This window comes from Marmota marmota, unplaced genomic scaffold (genome assembly GCF_001458135.2).
Source record: "Marmota marmota marmota unplaced genomic scaffold, marMar, whole genome shotgun sequence".
NCBI classification, from domain to species: domain Eukaryota; kingdom Metazoa; phylum Chordata; class Mammalia; order Rodentia; family Sciuridae; genus Marmota; species Marmota marmota.
The window spans coordinates 22,733,685-22,752,765 of NW_025999869.1; the positions used below are offsets into that span (position 1 = coordinate 22,733,685).

General features: G+C 33.2%; 1 protein-coding gene and 1 long non-coding RNA gene across 2 annotated transcripts in view; one reads left to right on the top strand and one right to left on the bottom strand.

Moving 5' to 3' along the window:
• The window catches only part of LOC125610671, a 13,673-nt gene extending 8,968 nt beyond the window's left edge, over positions 1-4,705 (top strand). The window contains exon 3 of the long non-coding RNA XR_007340665.1: positions 4,695-4,705. This is a non-coding gene — a long non-coding RNA (uncharacterized LOC125610671). The remainder of the gene's footprint in view (positions 1-4,694) is intronic.
• The window catches only part of Fnip1 (folliculin interacting protein 1), a 35,447-nt gene extending 19,214 nt beyond the window's left edge, over positions 1-16,233 (bottom strand). The window contains 5 exon segments of the mRNA XM_015492578.2: positions 7,163-7,248; positions 9,710-9,911; positions 11,774-11,909; positions 13,494-13,565; positions 15,217-16,233. Coding sequence (XP_015348064.2) covers positions 7,163-7,248; positions 9,710-9,911; positions 11,774-11,909; positions 13,494-13,565; positions 15,217-15,328 — 608 coding nt within the window. The 5' untranslated portion in view covers positions 15,329-16,233.
• Positions 16,234-19,081: the final 2,848 nt, after the last annotated feature.

Genomic DNA, 19,081 nt, shown 5'->3' on the forward strand with positions numbered 1-19,081 from the left:
AAAAAAAAAAAAAAAAAAAAAAAAAAGAAAAGAAAGGAAGGAAGGAAGGAAGGAACGAACGAATTCCTATTTGCCTATACAAGTTTTATTGAACCTTTCACTAATATGAACATTATATTACAATGGACAGAAATAACAAATATAAACTAGTAAGTTCTTGGCAGGGCATAAAATCATCACTAAGAACTTAAATAAAAATTAAAGGATTTTTTTTGGTACCAGGATTTGGTACTCAGGGGTGCTTAACCACTGAACCACATTTCCAACCCCTTTTTATATTTTATTTAGAGACAGGGTCTTGCTAAGTTGCTTAGGGCCTCTCTTAGTTGCTGAGGCCGGCTTTGAACCCACAATCCTCCTGCCTCAGCCTCCTGCGCCACTGGGATTACATACATGTACCACTGTGCTTAGCCTAAAGGTACTTTAAATAAGATTAAATAGGATTTTTATAAAATAAGAATTTGAGGTATTTCATAGAGAAAAATGAATAGAATACAAACTAGGAATATATAAAATGCTTATCTTAATCAAATAGGAGAGAAAACTGCAAATAATTATGCTCTTTCAGTTCCAAGGCTCCAAATGAACACTAATTAAGGATTTAAAAGCAGATAAACCACTATAGCAAATAACATTAAAAGAAAATTTTCATTAGAGAAAATTAAAAATAACAAAACACATTGGAATGGTGAATAAAGTAGCAAAGTGGAGGGAGCTATAGATTACAGTCTCACAGAAGGAGAATGGGCAAGGAGTAGCTTATTTTTTCCCACTAAGACAAAAAGGGGATCAGGACTCACAAATGCAGGTGAAGGAGAGGCCAAGAGTTAAGACAGATTAACTGAAAATGAAGAGTTTAATTCAAGGTGTGTAAATGGTTGGTGACCTGTACCTCCATTTCATTTACCTACAGAATGACTACAGATAGGGAAGCAAATATAGCAATAGTCCAGTGGAATGATCTCTCTGAAAAACTTCCTGATATTTGAATTTTGTGAGTATAAACAGAAATAGAGCATTTTTTAATAATTTTTTTAATTGTAGATAACAATGATGCCTTTATTTATTTATTTATTTATTTATTTATTTATTTATTATGTGGTACTGAGAATTGAACCCAGTGCCTCACATGTGCTAGGCAAGTGCTCTACTACTAAGCCACAAGCCCAGCCAATAGAACGTGTATTTTTTGGTACCAAAATTTCATTCTGGGACAGGGAAAGATTAGGAAAAAAATATGTTCCTTCATGGAGTTTAAGAAACAATCTCCTAAAGTGAAGGTCTCCACTCCAAAGTCTATTTTACACAGAACTCCCAAATACTGTCTAGTATCCCACTCACAAAACATGACCGAACAATCAAACAACACTGATATTTAAAGAAAGCTTGCAAGGAAACAGAGGCAAAAAAAGAAAGCAAGCATGCATATATACTCTCACATATAAAATGACTCTGGAGGAAACAGAAATAATGAAAAAAAAAATCTTTTTCCACAGAAAAAGATTACCTGAAAATAAGCACAAAGTTTAATTAAAAATAAGCACTAAAGTTTAATTAAAAACCATAAAAGGGACAGAAAAACAAATATAAAAATAATACATTCAGAAAATGAGTAGAAAAATATTAAAGAGGAATAAAAGAGCAATCCAAAAAAGTTCAGACAGAAAAATTAGAAGAAAATAAGTGATTTAAAAAAAAAAAATAACAACCCAGAAAACTTACAAAAGTGGAAGAATAGCGCTTAACTTACAAGAAGATAAAGGACTAAGGGGTAATATGAATCCATGTATTATGGCAGAAAATAAAATGATCTAAAATTGATAAATCAAGAAATATCATAAAATATACTATTTAATAATACAGAGATAGATAATAGAATAACTGAGAGTTAAAAGAGAATATTTCTGCTACATACACAAAAAGGAATACTATTCAGACATAAAAAGGATGAAATCCGGACATCTGTAACAACATGGACAAAACTGGAGATCATTATGTTAAGTGAAATAAGCCAGGCACAGAATGACAAGAACCACGTACATGATCTCAATTACATGTGAATTTTATAAACAATGATTTCACATACGTTCAGAGTAGAAGAGTGATTACTAGAAGCTGGGGAAAGTAGGGGTGAGGAGGATGGAAAAGGTTGATAAATGGGTACTAAATTACAGTTAGATAGGAAGAATAAGTTCTGTTATTGTGTGCTATTGCAGAGTAGAGTGACTATTGATAAAGTACTGTATATTTTTAAAATTTTGAGGAGTTTCACTATGTTGCCTATGCTGACCTTGACCTCCTGGACTCAAAACAATCCTACTGTCTCAGCCTCCCAAACAGCTGTGACTACAGGCATGTACCACTACACCCAAGTCTGTGTACATATATATTTAAATATAAGGAAAGATGTTGAATATTTTCCTCATAAAGAAATGATAAATGTTTAAGAAAATACTATGTTTATACTGATTTAAGACATTACACAATGTATACATGTATCAAAAGATCACATGGTACCCTATAAATATAGATAATTTTATGTGATTCATTAATCAATTAAACAAAGTGAAATTAAAATGTAAGCACAAATAAAGAGAATGTTTCTGGGAAGTAAGAATGGGAGAATGTCAAAGGTAGAATACAGTTTATTTATCATTATTAGAACTTTCAAATTTTATAGGTTTTTTTGTTTCTTAACTATGTGCATGTACTTTTTGATTTAAAAAAAAAAGCTGTATAAATAAACTTAAGAAATTTATTTAAGAAAATTATCACTTAAGAAATTTCCGTAAGTTTCTTTAGTATAGTGCTGTCTACTCTAAGTCTACAGCCAGAGCCAGTCCACTAACATTGGAATAACAGTCTACTGAGGATCTTTGTTTTGGTGCTTTATGGGTTAAATGTATGCTGTGACCCTAAGTAAAATAAGTGCCAAGAATGCAAATAAATTAATTACACAATATTATTTCTTACTATATACAACACTATGTTATCATTAATGATGTATAAGTAATAATTTCTTCTAAATGTTTCTTCCATCATAATTTTTGAGCCCTATACCTCAATGATAAGAAAGGCAAATACTTTAAGGCAACTGTCCTCTTGTTTTTCCCATTCAGTGCCCAGAGAATAAAAGACTTTTATTTAGAAAGTAATTATAGACATGATTTAGTCTTCTTTGATATGCATAAAGTCTAAGTAAAAATGTTAATTTTTTTCAGGCAACAGTATTAACTAAATATGCTTCCTGTTGCTCTAAGTTTCAGGGTTGTTGTATTTATCTGAATCATTTCCTTCCTGTTTGCAACTATCTAAAATGTATTGAGCATCTGGTCTCAAATTATGTAATTGTTCATATTTAATAATCACTTTATTTAAATAGTATGGTCCAACCTTGTTGTTTGAAAAACCTTTTGTGGTTAAAAAAATGAAATACCTTTTTTGTAAAATCCATGTAATACTGAATAAACTAACATTGAACCAATACTCCTAGTTAAAATACAGGATTAGCTGGGTTCCTGTGGTCAGATAATCTCATTAATCCATCAATACAAAACATTTGGATTTTTTTTTAGGGGGGGTTACTAGGGATTGAACCCAGGAGCTCTTAACACTGAGCTACATCTCTAGCCCTTTTTATTTTTTATTTTGAGTCTCACCAAGTTGCTTAGGGCCTTGCTAAGTTGCTGAAGCTGGCTTTGAACTTGCAATCCTCCTACCTCAGCCTCCCAAGTCACTGGGATTACAGGCATGCCTAGTTAAAATCTTGTTTTCATGCATATATCCATTTAAAGATACTTTATTTTATATTAATATATACTGGGCTGGGGATGCGGCTCAAGCGGTAACGTGCTCGCATGCGCAGGGCACTGGGTTCGATCCTCAGCACCACATAAAAATAAAATAAAGATGTTGTGTCCACCAAAAACTGAAAAATAAATTTAATAATATGCTGTTGGTTGATGAGCTCATGGCCTACAGCACTTAACTCATACCTGAATGAAGCTTACCTAACACACAAATTTTTTTTCTCTTAAGGTACGTCACACCATTCCTATGCTTAGCAATGTTAGATAGCATTTCAGCATTATGTTTTTAACCTTAAAATCACTATCAAAAAGCATAAAAATAGTCTGGGGTTGTAGCTCAGTGGTAGAGCGCTTGCCTCCCATGCTTGACACCCTGGGTTCAACCCTCAGCACCATATAAAAAAGATAAATAAATAAAAATAAAGATATTGTGTCCATCTACAACTAAAAAAAATTTTTTTAAAAAGCACAAAGAATGAAAAACAAGAAACATAGTGCTAAGTAAATATCAAAAGGGACATTTGTTTACAGTAAAAATATTGAAATAGAAGGTGGAGAATCACCTATTTAACCTGATCCAGGAAAATGTTTATTAGGTGTCTCAAAATCCATTACTTCTCTGTGTATATCCACAGATTACCTCAAAACCACTTCTAGTACACTTTGGGGATAATAAATAAATGTTACTGCATAGTAAATTCTTGAATACAAAGTCCACAAATAATGAGGACTGCCTATATAAAATTAAAGAACTTATAGGTAAGCCTTTTATTAAAAATCAAAGAGCTTATAAGGTATTTTTTTTAAATATAGTTAAGAATGCTAAAATAAATTAATTTAAATTTAAATTTAAAAAAGGGGGAAAGGGCTAGGATTGTAGCTCAGCGGTAGAGCACTTGCCTCTCACACATTAGGTCCTAGGTTGAATCTTCAGCACCACATAAAGATAAAAAATTAAAAATATTTTTTTTTAAAAAAAGAATGCTTAACTGAGCTCCCAGTGCAAGGGCAAAATTTCAATACTGGGTAATATTACAAAATGTAATATTCAAAAATTTCTAAAAAGGATTGTTTTAGGCAAATAAGCAAAAAGAATGGTTGAAAACATGATAATTCCAGTGCAAATGAAGTAACTAAATAATTTAAATAAAATCATAAAAATTGGGCTGAGCAGAAGAATTGCCAAGACTAGCCTCAGCAAAATGTCAATGAGCAACTTAGTGAGACCCTGTCTCAAAATTAAAGATTAAAAGAGCTTGGGGATACAGCTCAATGGTAAAACACCCATGGGTTCAATCCTCAATACCAGGAAAAAAAAAAGCCTAAAATGATGATGTTAGAATAAAATTGATATATATGTAAAAGGGTTAGGGATGTAGCTTAGTGGTAGAAGAACAGAAATATCATCTCTAATATGATTTTTTAAAATAACTTTATTTTATGTATTTATTTTTATGTGGTGCTAAGGATGGAACCCAGTGCCTCACAGGTGCTAGGCAAGTGCTCCACCCACTGAGCCACAACCCCAGTGCTCTAATATAGTTTTTGTCTATGCAAATTATTTCCTTCCAAAACCAAACATAAATAATAGGGCTTGCAATCAAATTCTATGTGTTTTTCTACATTTCTCCTGACCACTTAAGTTACTATACAGAAAATCAAGATTTATTAAACTTTCCTTTAAATGTCTTTTATCCCCCAAATTATGGTGAATTAAACAATGATTAGACAATTTTCTCTTCAATAATGGAGTTTAATAATTGATTATTACACAATACCCATAAAGAAAACTTTTTCCATTTAAACCCACCACTCCTTGTTCACCTCCATTTAGAAAAAAAAGAGTTATATATATGGCATGCCTACACACTTTCAACACAGCAATACAGCAGTGTCACAAGTAAAAACAGCCTCTTATTTTAATATGTGATAGGCCACTTAACAATCCAGAAAGTCCCTGCCCCAATAAGGGACTCCACAATTGTCAACAACAACAAAAATATGTGATCAGTTTCTTTGAAAATGAGGTAAATGGATTACAAACCCTCTGTGGTATGGAACACATTTTCAATTTTAGTTATTATGAATTTACTTTTTTTTTGGTATTAGGGATTGAATTCAGGGGCACTAGACAACTCCAGCCCTATTTTGTATTTTATTTAGAGACAGGGTCTCACTGAGTTGCTTAGCGCCTCACTATTGCTGAGGACTGCTTTGGAACTTGTGATCCTCCTGCGTCAGCCTCTTGGGCTGCTGGAATTAATTACAGGTGTGTGCCACCATGCCTGGCTTGAATTTACTTTAGTAGTTCATTTTATAGTTAGTTTACGGCAAAGGATATTGATTATCCATTTAGAGTAATAAAGTTTCATTTAAAATAAATTTACCTAGGTATAAAAGAGGGACAACTTAAAGAGAAACATTAAATTAAAATGATAGATGATAAATAGACTTGGGAAAATTATGAAAGTATGATGTGAATAATTATAGTTAGGGAAGCAATGCTGTAGGTTATGTTTACCAGAGAAAAAAGTGGTGCCACTAATGCCTTTCTCAGTGGTGTCAGTAAAATGCATGTTGTTTAATATTTAAAACAATCTACTAGACCATTAATTGAATTTGCCTATTTTAAACTTTTCTTTTTTTTTTAAATAGGAGTTGAACATGTTAGTGGAGTTGCCCCAGGTCACTGAAGGTAGTAAATGGCAGAGCCAGTGTGAGAACACAAGTCAGTCAATTCTAAAGCCTAAGCTCTTACTCTCTGTACTATACTCTCTCTCTCCAGTCTAAAGAAAATAAGACTGAGATGATGAAGTAGACTTAAAATTAATTTCTTCATGTTGAGACATACAATCATTTATTGTGATTCTGAACTTAAAGCTCATTTGTAATATTTTTGCTTGCCACATATATGCAGCCCCATGTTGGAGCTTCAGGTACAATTTAACTGAGCCAGAAAATATATCAGAAGAAATCCTAGTCACTGTGCCATATCTAGAGAAAAGACCAAGCAACAGAACATAAAATTCATTCTGCTTATATCCATATATACTTGTATTCATGGAAAATTTATATCAAAGAACATTTGATTACTATCACTAGTTACAGAACAAAGCATACTTTGCTTAAAACAATGCATTTTCCGGTCATACATACTTTGTCAAATAGTCCAGTACTAAAAACTGTACCACTGAAGACTACAAAACGTGCTTTGATCCCAACCACCCTCCTTTAACTATGGGATAAAAAAACATTTTAAAAACTAAATTCTATTAGAACAAATTAGGAAAAGAAATATCTTCTTGGGTATACTATGAAACAGTTCTGTATTATTAAAACTGGGAAATATATACCTGAATTCATTCAGGGCATCAACTATCCGATTATATGCCAAACTTCTCTGACTGGCATCAGCTGATCTCCGGCTCATTTTCATAGCCTTGAAAACAATCATTACATAGTTAGATCTTATGCCAATCGTGGTCAAAACATGGAAAAAAAGGACAGAAAAAGTCATGTATTTATACAACACTCTACCAACATTTCAACCTAGAAAGAAATAAAAAAGATAAACCCATTTATAATAGCTTTTTCTTTTGTACCTTTAGTTATTAATTATTATGTCAAAATTCAAAATTTTCAACTGTTAGAACTCTTTTAAAATATTTTTAATAATTATCTTTTAGTTTTAGGTGGACATAATATCTTTATTTTTTATTTCTAGGTGGTGTTGAGGATCAAACCCAGTGCCTCATGAATGCTAGGCAAGCACTCTACCACTGAGCCACAACCCCAGCTCCCTAGATCTCTTATTTTAATTATCAAACTGCAGAATATCAACACACAAAGAAAACTGATGTCCACAATCTCTGGGTTACAGAAGAACAATGTTTTTTCCTAAACAAAATAAGACTTAATGATAACTGATTAATAGTAGCTCAAGATTTAATTCTTGCATTTCACAGATAATTTCACAGCTTCTGTTAATGCTTTTTTAAATATCAGAAATGTAAAATTTCTCCTGAAATATATCTAAAGTTATTAGAAATATTTGCTATCTTAAAAGACACAATCAGCTTAAGTTGGAAAGCTTGAGATGCAGATTAGGATACGGAGTTAAAAAAAACTTCGCAAGTTTTTACTTTTTCAAAGAGAATTTAATTCTGCATTATTTATGTAATTACAAATTTACTTCATTTTTTTTTCAATTTAGAAGGTTAAATGACTTCAGGCCAGAGATCAAGTTTCATAGGATGAAAGTAAGTTTGTTTCTTCAGACAGTTAAGAAACTCACAATTTATAAAGAAGTAAATATTCTTATACTAGAATTAAGTCGTCTTCTTTAATCTTATCATTTTTTTTTTCCCTTTGGATATTGGGGATTGAACTCAGTGGCACTCACTCACTGAGCCACATTCCCAGCCCTATTTTGTATTTTTTTTTTTTTAGGCAGAGGGTCTCACTGAGTTGCTTAGCACCCTGCTTTTTGCTGAGGCTGGCTTTGAACTTGCGATCCCCCCTCTTTAGCCTCCCAAGCTACTGGGATTATAGGCATATGCCACAGTACCAGGCAATCATATCACATTTAAAAATTACATTACAGATCTCAAAAAGAGGTACTGCTTAAGAACTCAGATAATTCACAGCTTTTAATTTTTAAAAAAAGTGCATAATTTGAAAACTGAACCTAGATGATAACATTTTTGGATGATTTATAGTTCACTAAATCCTATCACTAAACTACTATAGAACTTTTAAAGTCCCATTTATTTATACAAATACACTTAGTTTTATCTTTTACCCTTAATTTAAAAAGTGAGATATTAAACATGAAGAAATATTCAGACAACTATAAGTATTAACAGTGTACACTTCAGGTTATAGAATGGTCAAAGCACTAAAACATGAAAACACTAAAAAAGTAACCTTTAACCTATTAAATCCCAACTTTTCAATTCAAATAGTATTTCAAAATTACCGTAAGTGGTATACTGCTCTTTCTCTCACATTTTAATTTCATCCATCAGCTAATCATATCGGCTCTATTTTCAATACATTCAGAATATAACCACTTCTCACCAATTCCATTACTAAATTGGTTTCAGTGTTCATCATCTCTCACTCAGATTGTTGCAATGGCCTCCTAACTACTCCCACAACATCCACCTTTGTTCCTGGAAACCTGTTCTCCACCAGCAGTAAGAATGATCTTGTAAATAATGTCATTTCTCTACTCCAGTGTTCTCCCATCCTTTTTAGTAAATGCCAATACTCTTTCAGTGGAATCCTATAAAGCCCTACATGATCTGGTCCTATTTTAACCCACTTTGGCATCCTTAATGCTGGTTAAGCATCACAATCACTCCTGCCAAAGGGTCTTTGCTCCTGCTTCAAACATATTCTCCCTGACCACTCTAGTTCATACTCCCCATATCTCCTATTTCATATTCCCCATATCTATTATTTCATTTTATGAGTGGACTTCTTGACTTGCCTATAAGAGTTGGTGATTCTTCCTTAGAACATGCCTTATGTACCTTTCTCTTACATGCCTTATTTTCTTCTTTTCTTTACAGCAATTACTACCATCTACAAAAACCATATTCATTTATTTTGCTATCCCATGAGGTCAGGAGTGGTGCTTTCTTTACAAGTTTTCTTCAGTTACTAGAATAGTTCTGCTACATTATAGGTCCTCAAAAATTTAGTTTCTAAAGGAATAATAGAATAGACCTTCTATTAGACAGTAAGCTTCTTCAAAAAGGTTGTTATCTTATTTCCATCTTCAAGAGTATTTTGTAAGGCATCTGCAAAGTGGCTTTTAATTTTTTTGCCAAATGATTAATCAGAATAATAAATGATAAAAATAAATATTTTGTCAGATATAAAGAACTACTTACCTGTTCTATTGCACTCTTTAATTTGTTCATGTGGCTTTCAAAGAGAGGAAAATGTGAAAAAAAGAATTCATTAAATTTGTTATTTTCATCTTCATCTTTGGATAACGAAAAGATTACCCCAATTGCAATCTTCTTTTTCCTCACAATTCCTGGGTTAGGGCCACAGCTTTCATCTGACAGATTAAAGCTTTCTTCTATAGACCTTAAAAATAAATTTTTTAATTTAAAAAAGTAACTAAATTTGCAACTCAATCTTCTTGATAATTAAATGCAGGCAAATTAAAGATCTTCTGAATTTTTTATCAAATAAATCTAAAATTTCATATAAATTTTATGTCTCTTGAGAAATACATTGGCTATCCTTTCATGCTTAAGTTTTGATAAGAAGTTTTACTATAGTTTCAGGCTGGAAATATTTTTGTCCAATTAGATGTCCCTAAAGAAGCACATGATCCAATTCATAATTAAGCTAAATATCTGAATTTTAAGGAATTTATGAGAGTCAGGTATAAACTATTTGCTGTTCTAGGATCTACTGGTGCTCCTTTCAATTTCAGAAGCAAAATCAAAGAAGACAGAATAAAGAGAGTGAGTAAATGAGGAAGCAAGAAGTTTCATTATCTGTAGCTGTATTTAACATAGATCAAAAAAAGATCTTTAGAGAATGAATAACTTGCCAAAATAGAAATATGAAAAACTGAAATATCAAAACATACAGTACATGAATCAAAGAGCTAAACATAAAACTCTCAGAAAAAAACACAAAGGATAAAATTTCTTGACACTGGATTTGGCAATAGTTTCTTGGATGTAACACAAAAAGCATGGGCAACAAAAGAAAAAAATTGCTAAACTGAACTACATAAATACTAAAACTTGTGCATAAAAGGATATTATTAGCAGAATGAAATATTGATGAAATGTAACATAAATATAATAAAAATATAAATTCTCCACTCTTGGAAATCATATATTTATCAAGGGATTAATATCCAAAACATATAAAGAACTCTTACAACTCAATGACAAAACAAACAAATCTGATTTTAAAATGACAAAGGAGTTTAAGAGACACTTCTCCAAAGAAGATATACAAATGGCCCACAGGCACTTGAAAAGATGCTCAATATCACTAATCAATAGGGAAATGCAAATCAAAATTACAATGAAAAACCACTTTGCATCCATTATTAGCAAGTCTATTAAAAAAAAAAAAGGGAGAAGAGGCTGGAGTGTAGCTTAATGGTAGAGCACCTGGCGCGCATGTGCAAAGACCTTGGTCTGATTACCAAACTCCAAAAACAAAAACAAAACAGAAATGTGTCAGGTGAGAACATGGAAAAATTAGAACCTGTCTATATTGCTGGTAGAGATGTAAAATAGTGAAGCCACAGTAATAAACAGTGTGGCAGTTATTCAAAAGTTAAAAATAGAATTACCATTTGACCCAGCATTCCAATTCTGAGTATATACCCAAAGAACTGAAGACAAAGACTCAAACAGATATTTTTGTATATCATATTCAGAGCTGCACTACTGACAACAGGCCAAAGCAATCTAAGTGTCCATTGACAGATAATAGATAAACAAAATGTACTTCCATTAAATGTTAGTTAGCCATAAAAATGAATAAGTTTCTGATATATGACACAACATGGATCAACCCTGAAGATATTTTTACTATGTAAAATAAATCAGACATAAAAGGACAGGTACCATATGATTGTACTTATATTAGGTACAAAAAGCAGCCAAATCCATGTGGACAGAAAATAGAAGAGTGCGTGCAAGGGGCAGAGGAGGGAGGATTGAGGAGTTATTGAGTTTCAATTTGAAAAGATGGAAAAGTTAGAATTAGATAGTGATGATGGTGTAAATGTACTTAATGCCACTGAATTGTACATCTAAAATCATTAAAACAGAATATTGTTTTCATAACTTACCACAATAAAAAAAGATATAATTTTAAAAGTTTTTAGTTCCAGACTTAAAATATATAAAATACAAGTCCAGGTTTCAAAAACCCTTTAAATATTATTCAGTCTTGTTCAAATTTCAACTTACCATCTAGGAAATACCCCATTTTCCAAACTTGTTGTTTGGCTTCGTCGCCAACGTCTCTGGTAGCTGCTGGCACAACTTCGGGTAAGTGAGGAGTTTGGGGAGGGAAATGGGGTGATAAGCAAGCTGCTGAGAGATGCTGTTAGGCCAGAAGAACAAGTACAAAGTATAAGTCAAGAATAACTAAACATAATGTCAAATTTCTTTTTAACAAATTTAAGAGCAGAATGATTCAATTTTTCATTTTGCCTTAATAGCCTCTCCTCTAAACTTTCCACTGAAAATATATCATTCATGGTGACAAATTTTGTATGTACTAGAACGAGTCTAAGACAATCCCCTTTTGGCATCCCTGCCCCACCCCCTACAGAAGAAAATGCCACCTGTCCCCTAACTTTGCTGAACCTTTTAAGTACTTAAAGGAAATCTGATGTTGTTCCAAACAATGCAACAGATGGTTTTCAAGAACAAAAGCTTTATTTTGAAAGTTAAGTGTCTGGCATTTATAGAGGTAATTTAAGAGCACTCATGTATCACTTTTGAATGGATAGGTTTGAGTAAGAGTCATGATTATACCTACTATGCTACAAAAACCAGCTGACCCTACAGATTAGTCTTTGGAGCATTTTAAGATGACAACACATTCCAGTAGACCCTACTCTAGTTATAACTGTTGCAATCTCAACTGTAGGGCTAATTCCTTTCCCAAACCCCTTCTCTGAAATTTCTAAGACCAGTTTCTTGCCTGAGAAATTGAGAGCTATAATCCTCTACTTTTCCTTGGACTAGAGATCTTCTCCTTCTCCCAAGTAGATCTAAGGTATGCCAATAAGGGCTTATTTTGTTTGGCAATATTTTAGATTTCCATCTTTATTATAATCACATAATGAAAATTGGTAATCAAACATAAAACATGGAAGTATTAATGTCTTCTATAAAAAGGTACACGCCAGATGATAAGTTATTTTACCTAAAATACCTTTTTCTATGCCTTTTGCCTGGCTATTTATTTCTCAAGATATAACTCAAGCATTATATCTCTGAAAAGCACTGCTGGCATCCTGCCCCTTAACCAGGCTAACAGAAGTATCCATTCATTGAACTTCTTTGCACAGGTCTATCACTTAACACACCATACGATGAATTAATGACAGAAGATTTTCCTGTTCTTCCAGTAGACTCTGCACTTCTATGCTCCTTAAGAGCAGAATCTGGGCTTTGCCTCCTGCTACCTCCCAATATCCAGCATGTTTTACTAAATGTCTGCTAGACAATACAGATTTTGGAAAAGTTTCATACTTTAAAGAAAAATGTATGTATAACACTGGTTCTTAATGCCTAAGCTTTTCTGGGCAAAAGACAATCTAAAAATTTAAACTCTAGTTAGCAGCAAGCAGATATAAACTACTGTGTAGTTTTTGGGTTTTTTTTTGTTTGTTTGTTTTGTTTTCTATTATGGTTTCTAAGTATTCTCCTGAGCAGTATTTTTCTTTCTTGTAGTAGCTAAGCCATTTTCTACCAGGCACACTTAACCATAAACATGAAAAAGGTTGAATTTTAGAGGTATCTCTTTGCTCTTGCCACAATCCTCTTGTATGTCAAGTATCAATATGAACAACTGTACACACAGAATTAGATGATAAAAACAGGGATTAAAAAAAAATCAATGCCAGCTAACAGCAATCTCATAAAAAATGAAATTAGTACAAGAACCTGACATTACCAGAGCGTGCTATGCCACTGTCTCTGTCCTCATTTAGCTCTCTTCCAGGCATGTCCATTGGGTTACTATGAACTGCAAATCAAGACAAAATTGTCAGTTATAGAATATATTCTTACTCAGGTGGATGTTGCTCCTTTTAAACAGCAAACTAAATCATGCTCATCTCATTGCATTCCTTTATTTTTTTCAGTAGCATGGCACCAACCCAACACCAAGAGCCATTACTCAGTTGAACAAGCTTTGAGATCTGTAAGATTTGACACTGAATAATCTATGATATAATAATATCTAAAGAAGTTAGGGGTAACTAAAATCAATATTCTAGAAGCATATTCAGTAACAGAGAGATATTACAATATACTACTATATGAAAAAAAAGCAAAGTACAGGACAGTATGAATGCTGATTGCTGTGTCTCTGTGATTGGTATCTCATGGTATACTTCACTAATTCTGACTATATCAACGTTTAAATAGACACATAACAAAAATAAAAATTTTATAATAAAAAAGTTTGAGGAATTTGTTTGAATGTATACCAATTTTGTTTATAAAAGGTGGGGGTCTAGGGCTGCAGCTCAGTGGTAGAGTGCCCGCTTACACGGGTAAATTCCAGGGTTCAACTGCTAGCACCATAAACACAAAAAAGTGGTTGTTTAACTGACAAGATGGTTAATGCACATTTTTTGGCCTATTTTTCATATTTTTAAAATTTTCTATGATAAAGATGTACTGTTCACATCTAATATTTACAGGAAAAAGAAACAGTTAATTTAAGCTTGGTGCGGTGGCACACTCCTGTAATCCCAGCAGCTCAGAAGGCTGAGGCAGGAGGACTGTGAGTTCAAAGCTAGCCTCAGCAATTTAGCGAGTTGCTAAACAACTCAGTGAGACCCTGTCTCTAATAAAATACAAAATAGGGCTAGGGATGTGGCTTAGTGGTTGAGTGTCCCTGAGTTCAACCCCCGGAACCTCCCTTCCCCCCCCCCACAAAAGAAAAAAAAAATAGTAATTTAAAAAGAAGGGCTAAATGAATACCAATCTGAGAACAATAACCAATAAATGTGCTCCATTCTAATAATTTCTACCAGAAGGTTACAATGCCAGGTCACGGTGTGTGAAATGTGTGAAAATATAGAATAGGACTAGATTCCTATAAATATAAAATCATGACCACACACATATAATGATCAATTTAATGATACAAATGACTATACTCAGATATTCCTTTTACAGAGCATTAAAATGGTGCTTGTTCATCTAAATCTTAGCTCCAAGAAAAATTGCTTTTATGGAAAAATATAGATCAGAAATTTTACAATAATAATCAGAGGATACTTTTCTGCAATTGGTGAACTACCATACAAAAGCTACTTAGCCATGGAAACAAGACAGTGTCAAATTTAAAATTCTAAGTCGCAGTAAAAGAAATAATGTTCATACTCAATTTTGTTTAGGATTCTTAAGTTAAAACCAGTATGACATAATGGGAAAAGAAATAACAAGCTGAAATTTCATAAAAATATAATTGTACTGATTATTTTGTGGAACCTTTAGGAACATATTCAGTAGAAAGTAATTAAGCTCTTATAGTTCATAAGTAATGGTTTCTTAACCACAACCTTCCCAATTGCATTCACCTACCCTCTTGTTTCCACAGCTTAACTACAGATTCTAGCCTCTAGGGCACAACAACTAGTCTACCCACACAGCACATGGCAAACCTGCAAAGAAAGAGGCGCTCCTGATCAGGCGGAGCGGACCCTGCTCAGAGAATGCCCGCCTGGGGCTGCAGAACTGTGAAAGACCTACACGGCAAAAATGTAAAATACACATGAAAGAGGGCTGTTAGAGAAGCCACAATGCGTCATGGGAAAAAGGTAAGGTAAGGTAGCACAAAAGCAGACTAACAGATATGGATGGAAACTTTTAACTTAAATAGAATTCAAGTTGTCTTCCCTTTTTGGAAAAAGGATGGTCTTCCTCTGAGTCATAGTTTATGTAAACAATTTCTTGCCTATTTCCTAACAAGCCCATACATAATAACAGAAATATGTTTCTGCTTTCTAATGTAAAACAGTTTGTAAAGACTCAAAAAAGGACAAAAATGTTATCTACATTTGCCAAATAAAATTTATTTAAAAAGTCAGTTTTATGACTACAGTATTCACCTGCAACTATGAAAAGAATAATATCTTACTGCATTTAGCACAAGAACAGAAAGGGGTCTTACTGACAGTCACATTTTTTGCATACTCTATGATCTCTTCCCTAGGTTTAGATACACATTGCGTTCTTCCTAGAAAATATCTTTCCCCGGCTGTCTGGCTAAATGTGAGCTTAGGTCTCATGTCCTCAAGGAAGACCTCCATGACTCTCCAGGATTGAGTGAGGTGCTTCTCAAAATGTTCATTACATTCTGCTCTTTGTCTTGTCTAAGAATTCACTACAGAATATTACAATTATTGTATTACTTTTCTGACCCCCACTAACTGTAAGTTCATTGAGGCAGAAACTAATTCCCCTATGGCCTAGCAGAGTGCTTCACTTATTATGGATGCTCAACAAGCACCTGATTGACTGACTAATTAGAAATTTAAAGAAAATAAACAATAGCACAAGGACCAACTTTCCTTGAGTTTCAATTAAGAATGTGCAAGTATAAGCCATTCATTATTTAAAACCTGTTCTTTGTTAAGTGGATTTTCTGTTCTACATTAGAAAAGAAAAAATGAGTATATGTAATCTCAATAGTGTAATTTTCTAAGTGACAANTCTGGTTTACATTACCAACAAGGTTTTCTTTTCTTTTCAAATATTTTTTAAGTAGTCAATGGAGCTTTATTTTACTTAGTTAACATGCAGTGCTGAAAATCGAACCCAGTGCCTCACATATGCCAGGCAAGAGCTCTACCACTGAGCTATAACCCCAGTCCACCAATAAGGTTTCCCCTCACATTGTTTCCTTTTTGTGTATGTGCGTGGGTGTGTGGTGCTGGGGATTGAATCCAGGGCCTTGTGCGCGCAAAGCAGGCACTCTACCAACTGAGCTATGTACCCAGCTTCCCTCACATTTTGGATATGAAAATATTTTCTCAATATGGGGGGAGGTGAGGGAGGAAGAGGAGCAGCAGCTGCAACCACATAAAACATATCTTTAGTCTACACATTTAAAACAGCTTATATTACTTCTTTCAGTATATCTGTCAGAATAACAAAAATAAAATTACTTTATGCTGTTAGTGCAAATTACACTTTCAATAAACTTCAAGAATTATTACAATAACTTAAAAAAGATGAAACTGAGGTGATTACAACTAAAATCAATGACCTCTAATTTCAACTTCACAATTAAACTAAAAAAAATCAGCATTTTTCACATCAAGTTTTTTTTAAGTGTTTACAATATTTTTAAGAATATTTCCCTTTGTTTCCTGGGAAAAAAAAGTTTTAAAAGAGCTGCTACAGAAATGTAGAAATTTTTCAAAATTTTTTTTCAGTTGTAGATGGACACAATACCTTTATTTATTTTTTTAAAAGTTTCTTTATTTATTTATATCTGACAGCAGAATGCATTACAATTCTTATTACACATACAGAGCAAAATTTTTCATTGTTTACACAATTTATTCACACCAATTCGTGTCTTCATACCTGTATTCTGGATAATAATGAACATCACATTTCACCATTAAAAATCCCATGCTCCCTCCCTTCCATTCCAACCCCTCTGCCCTATCTAGAATTCGTCTATTCCTCCCATACTCCCCTCCCTATCCCACTATGAATCAGCCTCATTATATCGAAGAAAACATTCAGCATTTGTTTTCTGGGGGGGATTAGCTAACTGCACTTAGCATTATCTTCTCTAACTCCATCCAACTCTTAGCAAATATAAAAAAGTAGAGATTCTACCCTGCATTCTGTCCGATCATAATGGAATGAAACTAAAAATCAATGGTAGAATAAAAAAATAAAATCTACTCCAACACCTGGAGACTAAATAATATGCTACTGAATGAACAATGGGTTACAGAAGACAGTAAGGAGGAGATTAGAAAATTTTTAGAAGTGAATGAGAACACAGATACAACAATCGAAATCTCTGGGACACTATGAAAGCAGTTCGAGGAGGTAAGTTCATTGCATGGAGTTCATACCTTAAAAGAAGAAAAAGTCAACAAATAAATGACTTAACACTAAATAGAAAAAAAAGAACAAATCAACACCAAAATCAGCAGAAGACAGGAAATAATTTAAATCAGAGATGAAATTGAAACAAAAGAAACAATTGAAAAAATTGACTGAACAAAAAGTTGGTTCTTTGAAAAAATAAATAAAATTGACAGACCCTTAGCCATGCTAATGAAGAGGAGAGAGAAAACTCAAATCACTAATATACATGATGAAAAAGGAACTATCAAAACAGACACTACAGAAATATAGAAGATAATTTAAAATTATTTTGAAAACTTGTACTCCAATAAAATAGAAAATATGGAAGACATCGACAAATTTCTAGAGCCATATAATTTGCCCAAATTGAATCTGGATGATATACACAATTTAAACATATCAATTTCAAGTGATGAAATAGCAGACACCATCAAAAGTCTACCAACCAAGAAAAGCCCAGGATCAGATGGATACACAGCCGAGTTATTTGTTTATTTTTATGTGGTGCCAGGGATTGAACCCAGTGCCTCACACATGCTAGGCAAGTGTTCTACCACTGAGCCACAACCGCAGCCCTAGAAACATACAGCACTTTAAAGTCATAAACAACTAATGAAAGTTCAAGAGAATTTCTCTAGAATAGTTTCCTTGTTGTCTTCTTTTCACCTCAGGTTTTTCCTGGGTTTCCACCTAACCAATGAGCTCTGTTCTGATTTGGACCCACAGAATTCTTCTCTTGGGGTCCATTAGCACCTAAGTCCAACCCTCTTAGTTCATTTGTTAAGTTCTGATAAATGGTCCATTATCCTAACACCAGGCCTACTGTTGTTTCAGCTTCACTATTCTAATCTTGGCATTCATAGCTTATCATACCCCTGCAGCTCTCATTATGTATTATATATACTATATACGATACTGACATGGCTGACCTAGACCAATCTTGTCAGTGGATTTTATTCTGCAAGGAATGTGAAAACTGAAGAACACAACCTTACAAATACTAACTTCGTTCAGAACTGCAAAACTAAAAATCAGCAGGTTAACATAAGATGAAAATGCACTCAACATTTTGCTTCCAGATATACCATCAAATAAATTATAGAAACAGAAACAACATCTCCTGTTTTTTGATTAAACACAAATGATGCAATCTGGTCTCCATAAACCTTCAAACTTGGAAAAGACAAAAAAAAATCTGAAGTTGTACTATAATACAAAAAGCAATTCTTTTTTTTCATATCCACTTATCATAACTAAAACTTTTCTCTCTACATCCATAAGAACTTACGTATTGAGACTTCCACATATACTGCTGCCAGTCCGTGCAGTAAAAACTTTGCTGAGCATGAGCTGTGGAGGGGAACTATAAAGAAAAATAGAAGTTCAGACAATTCTTTAATTTATTGTAAATAA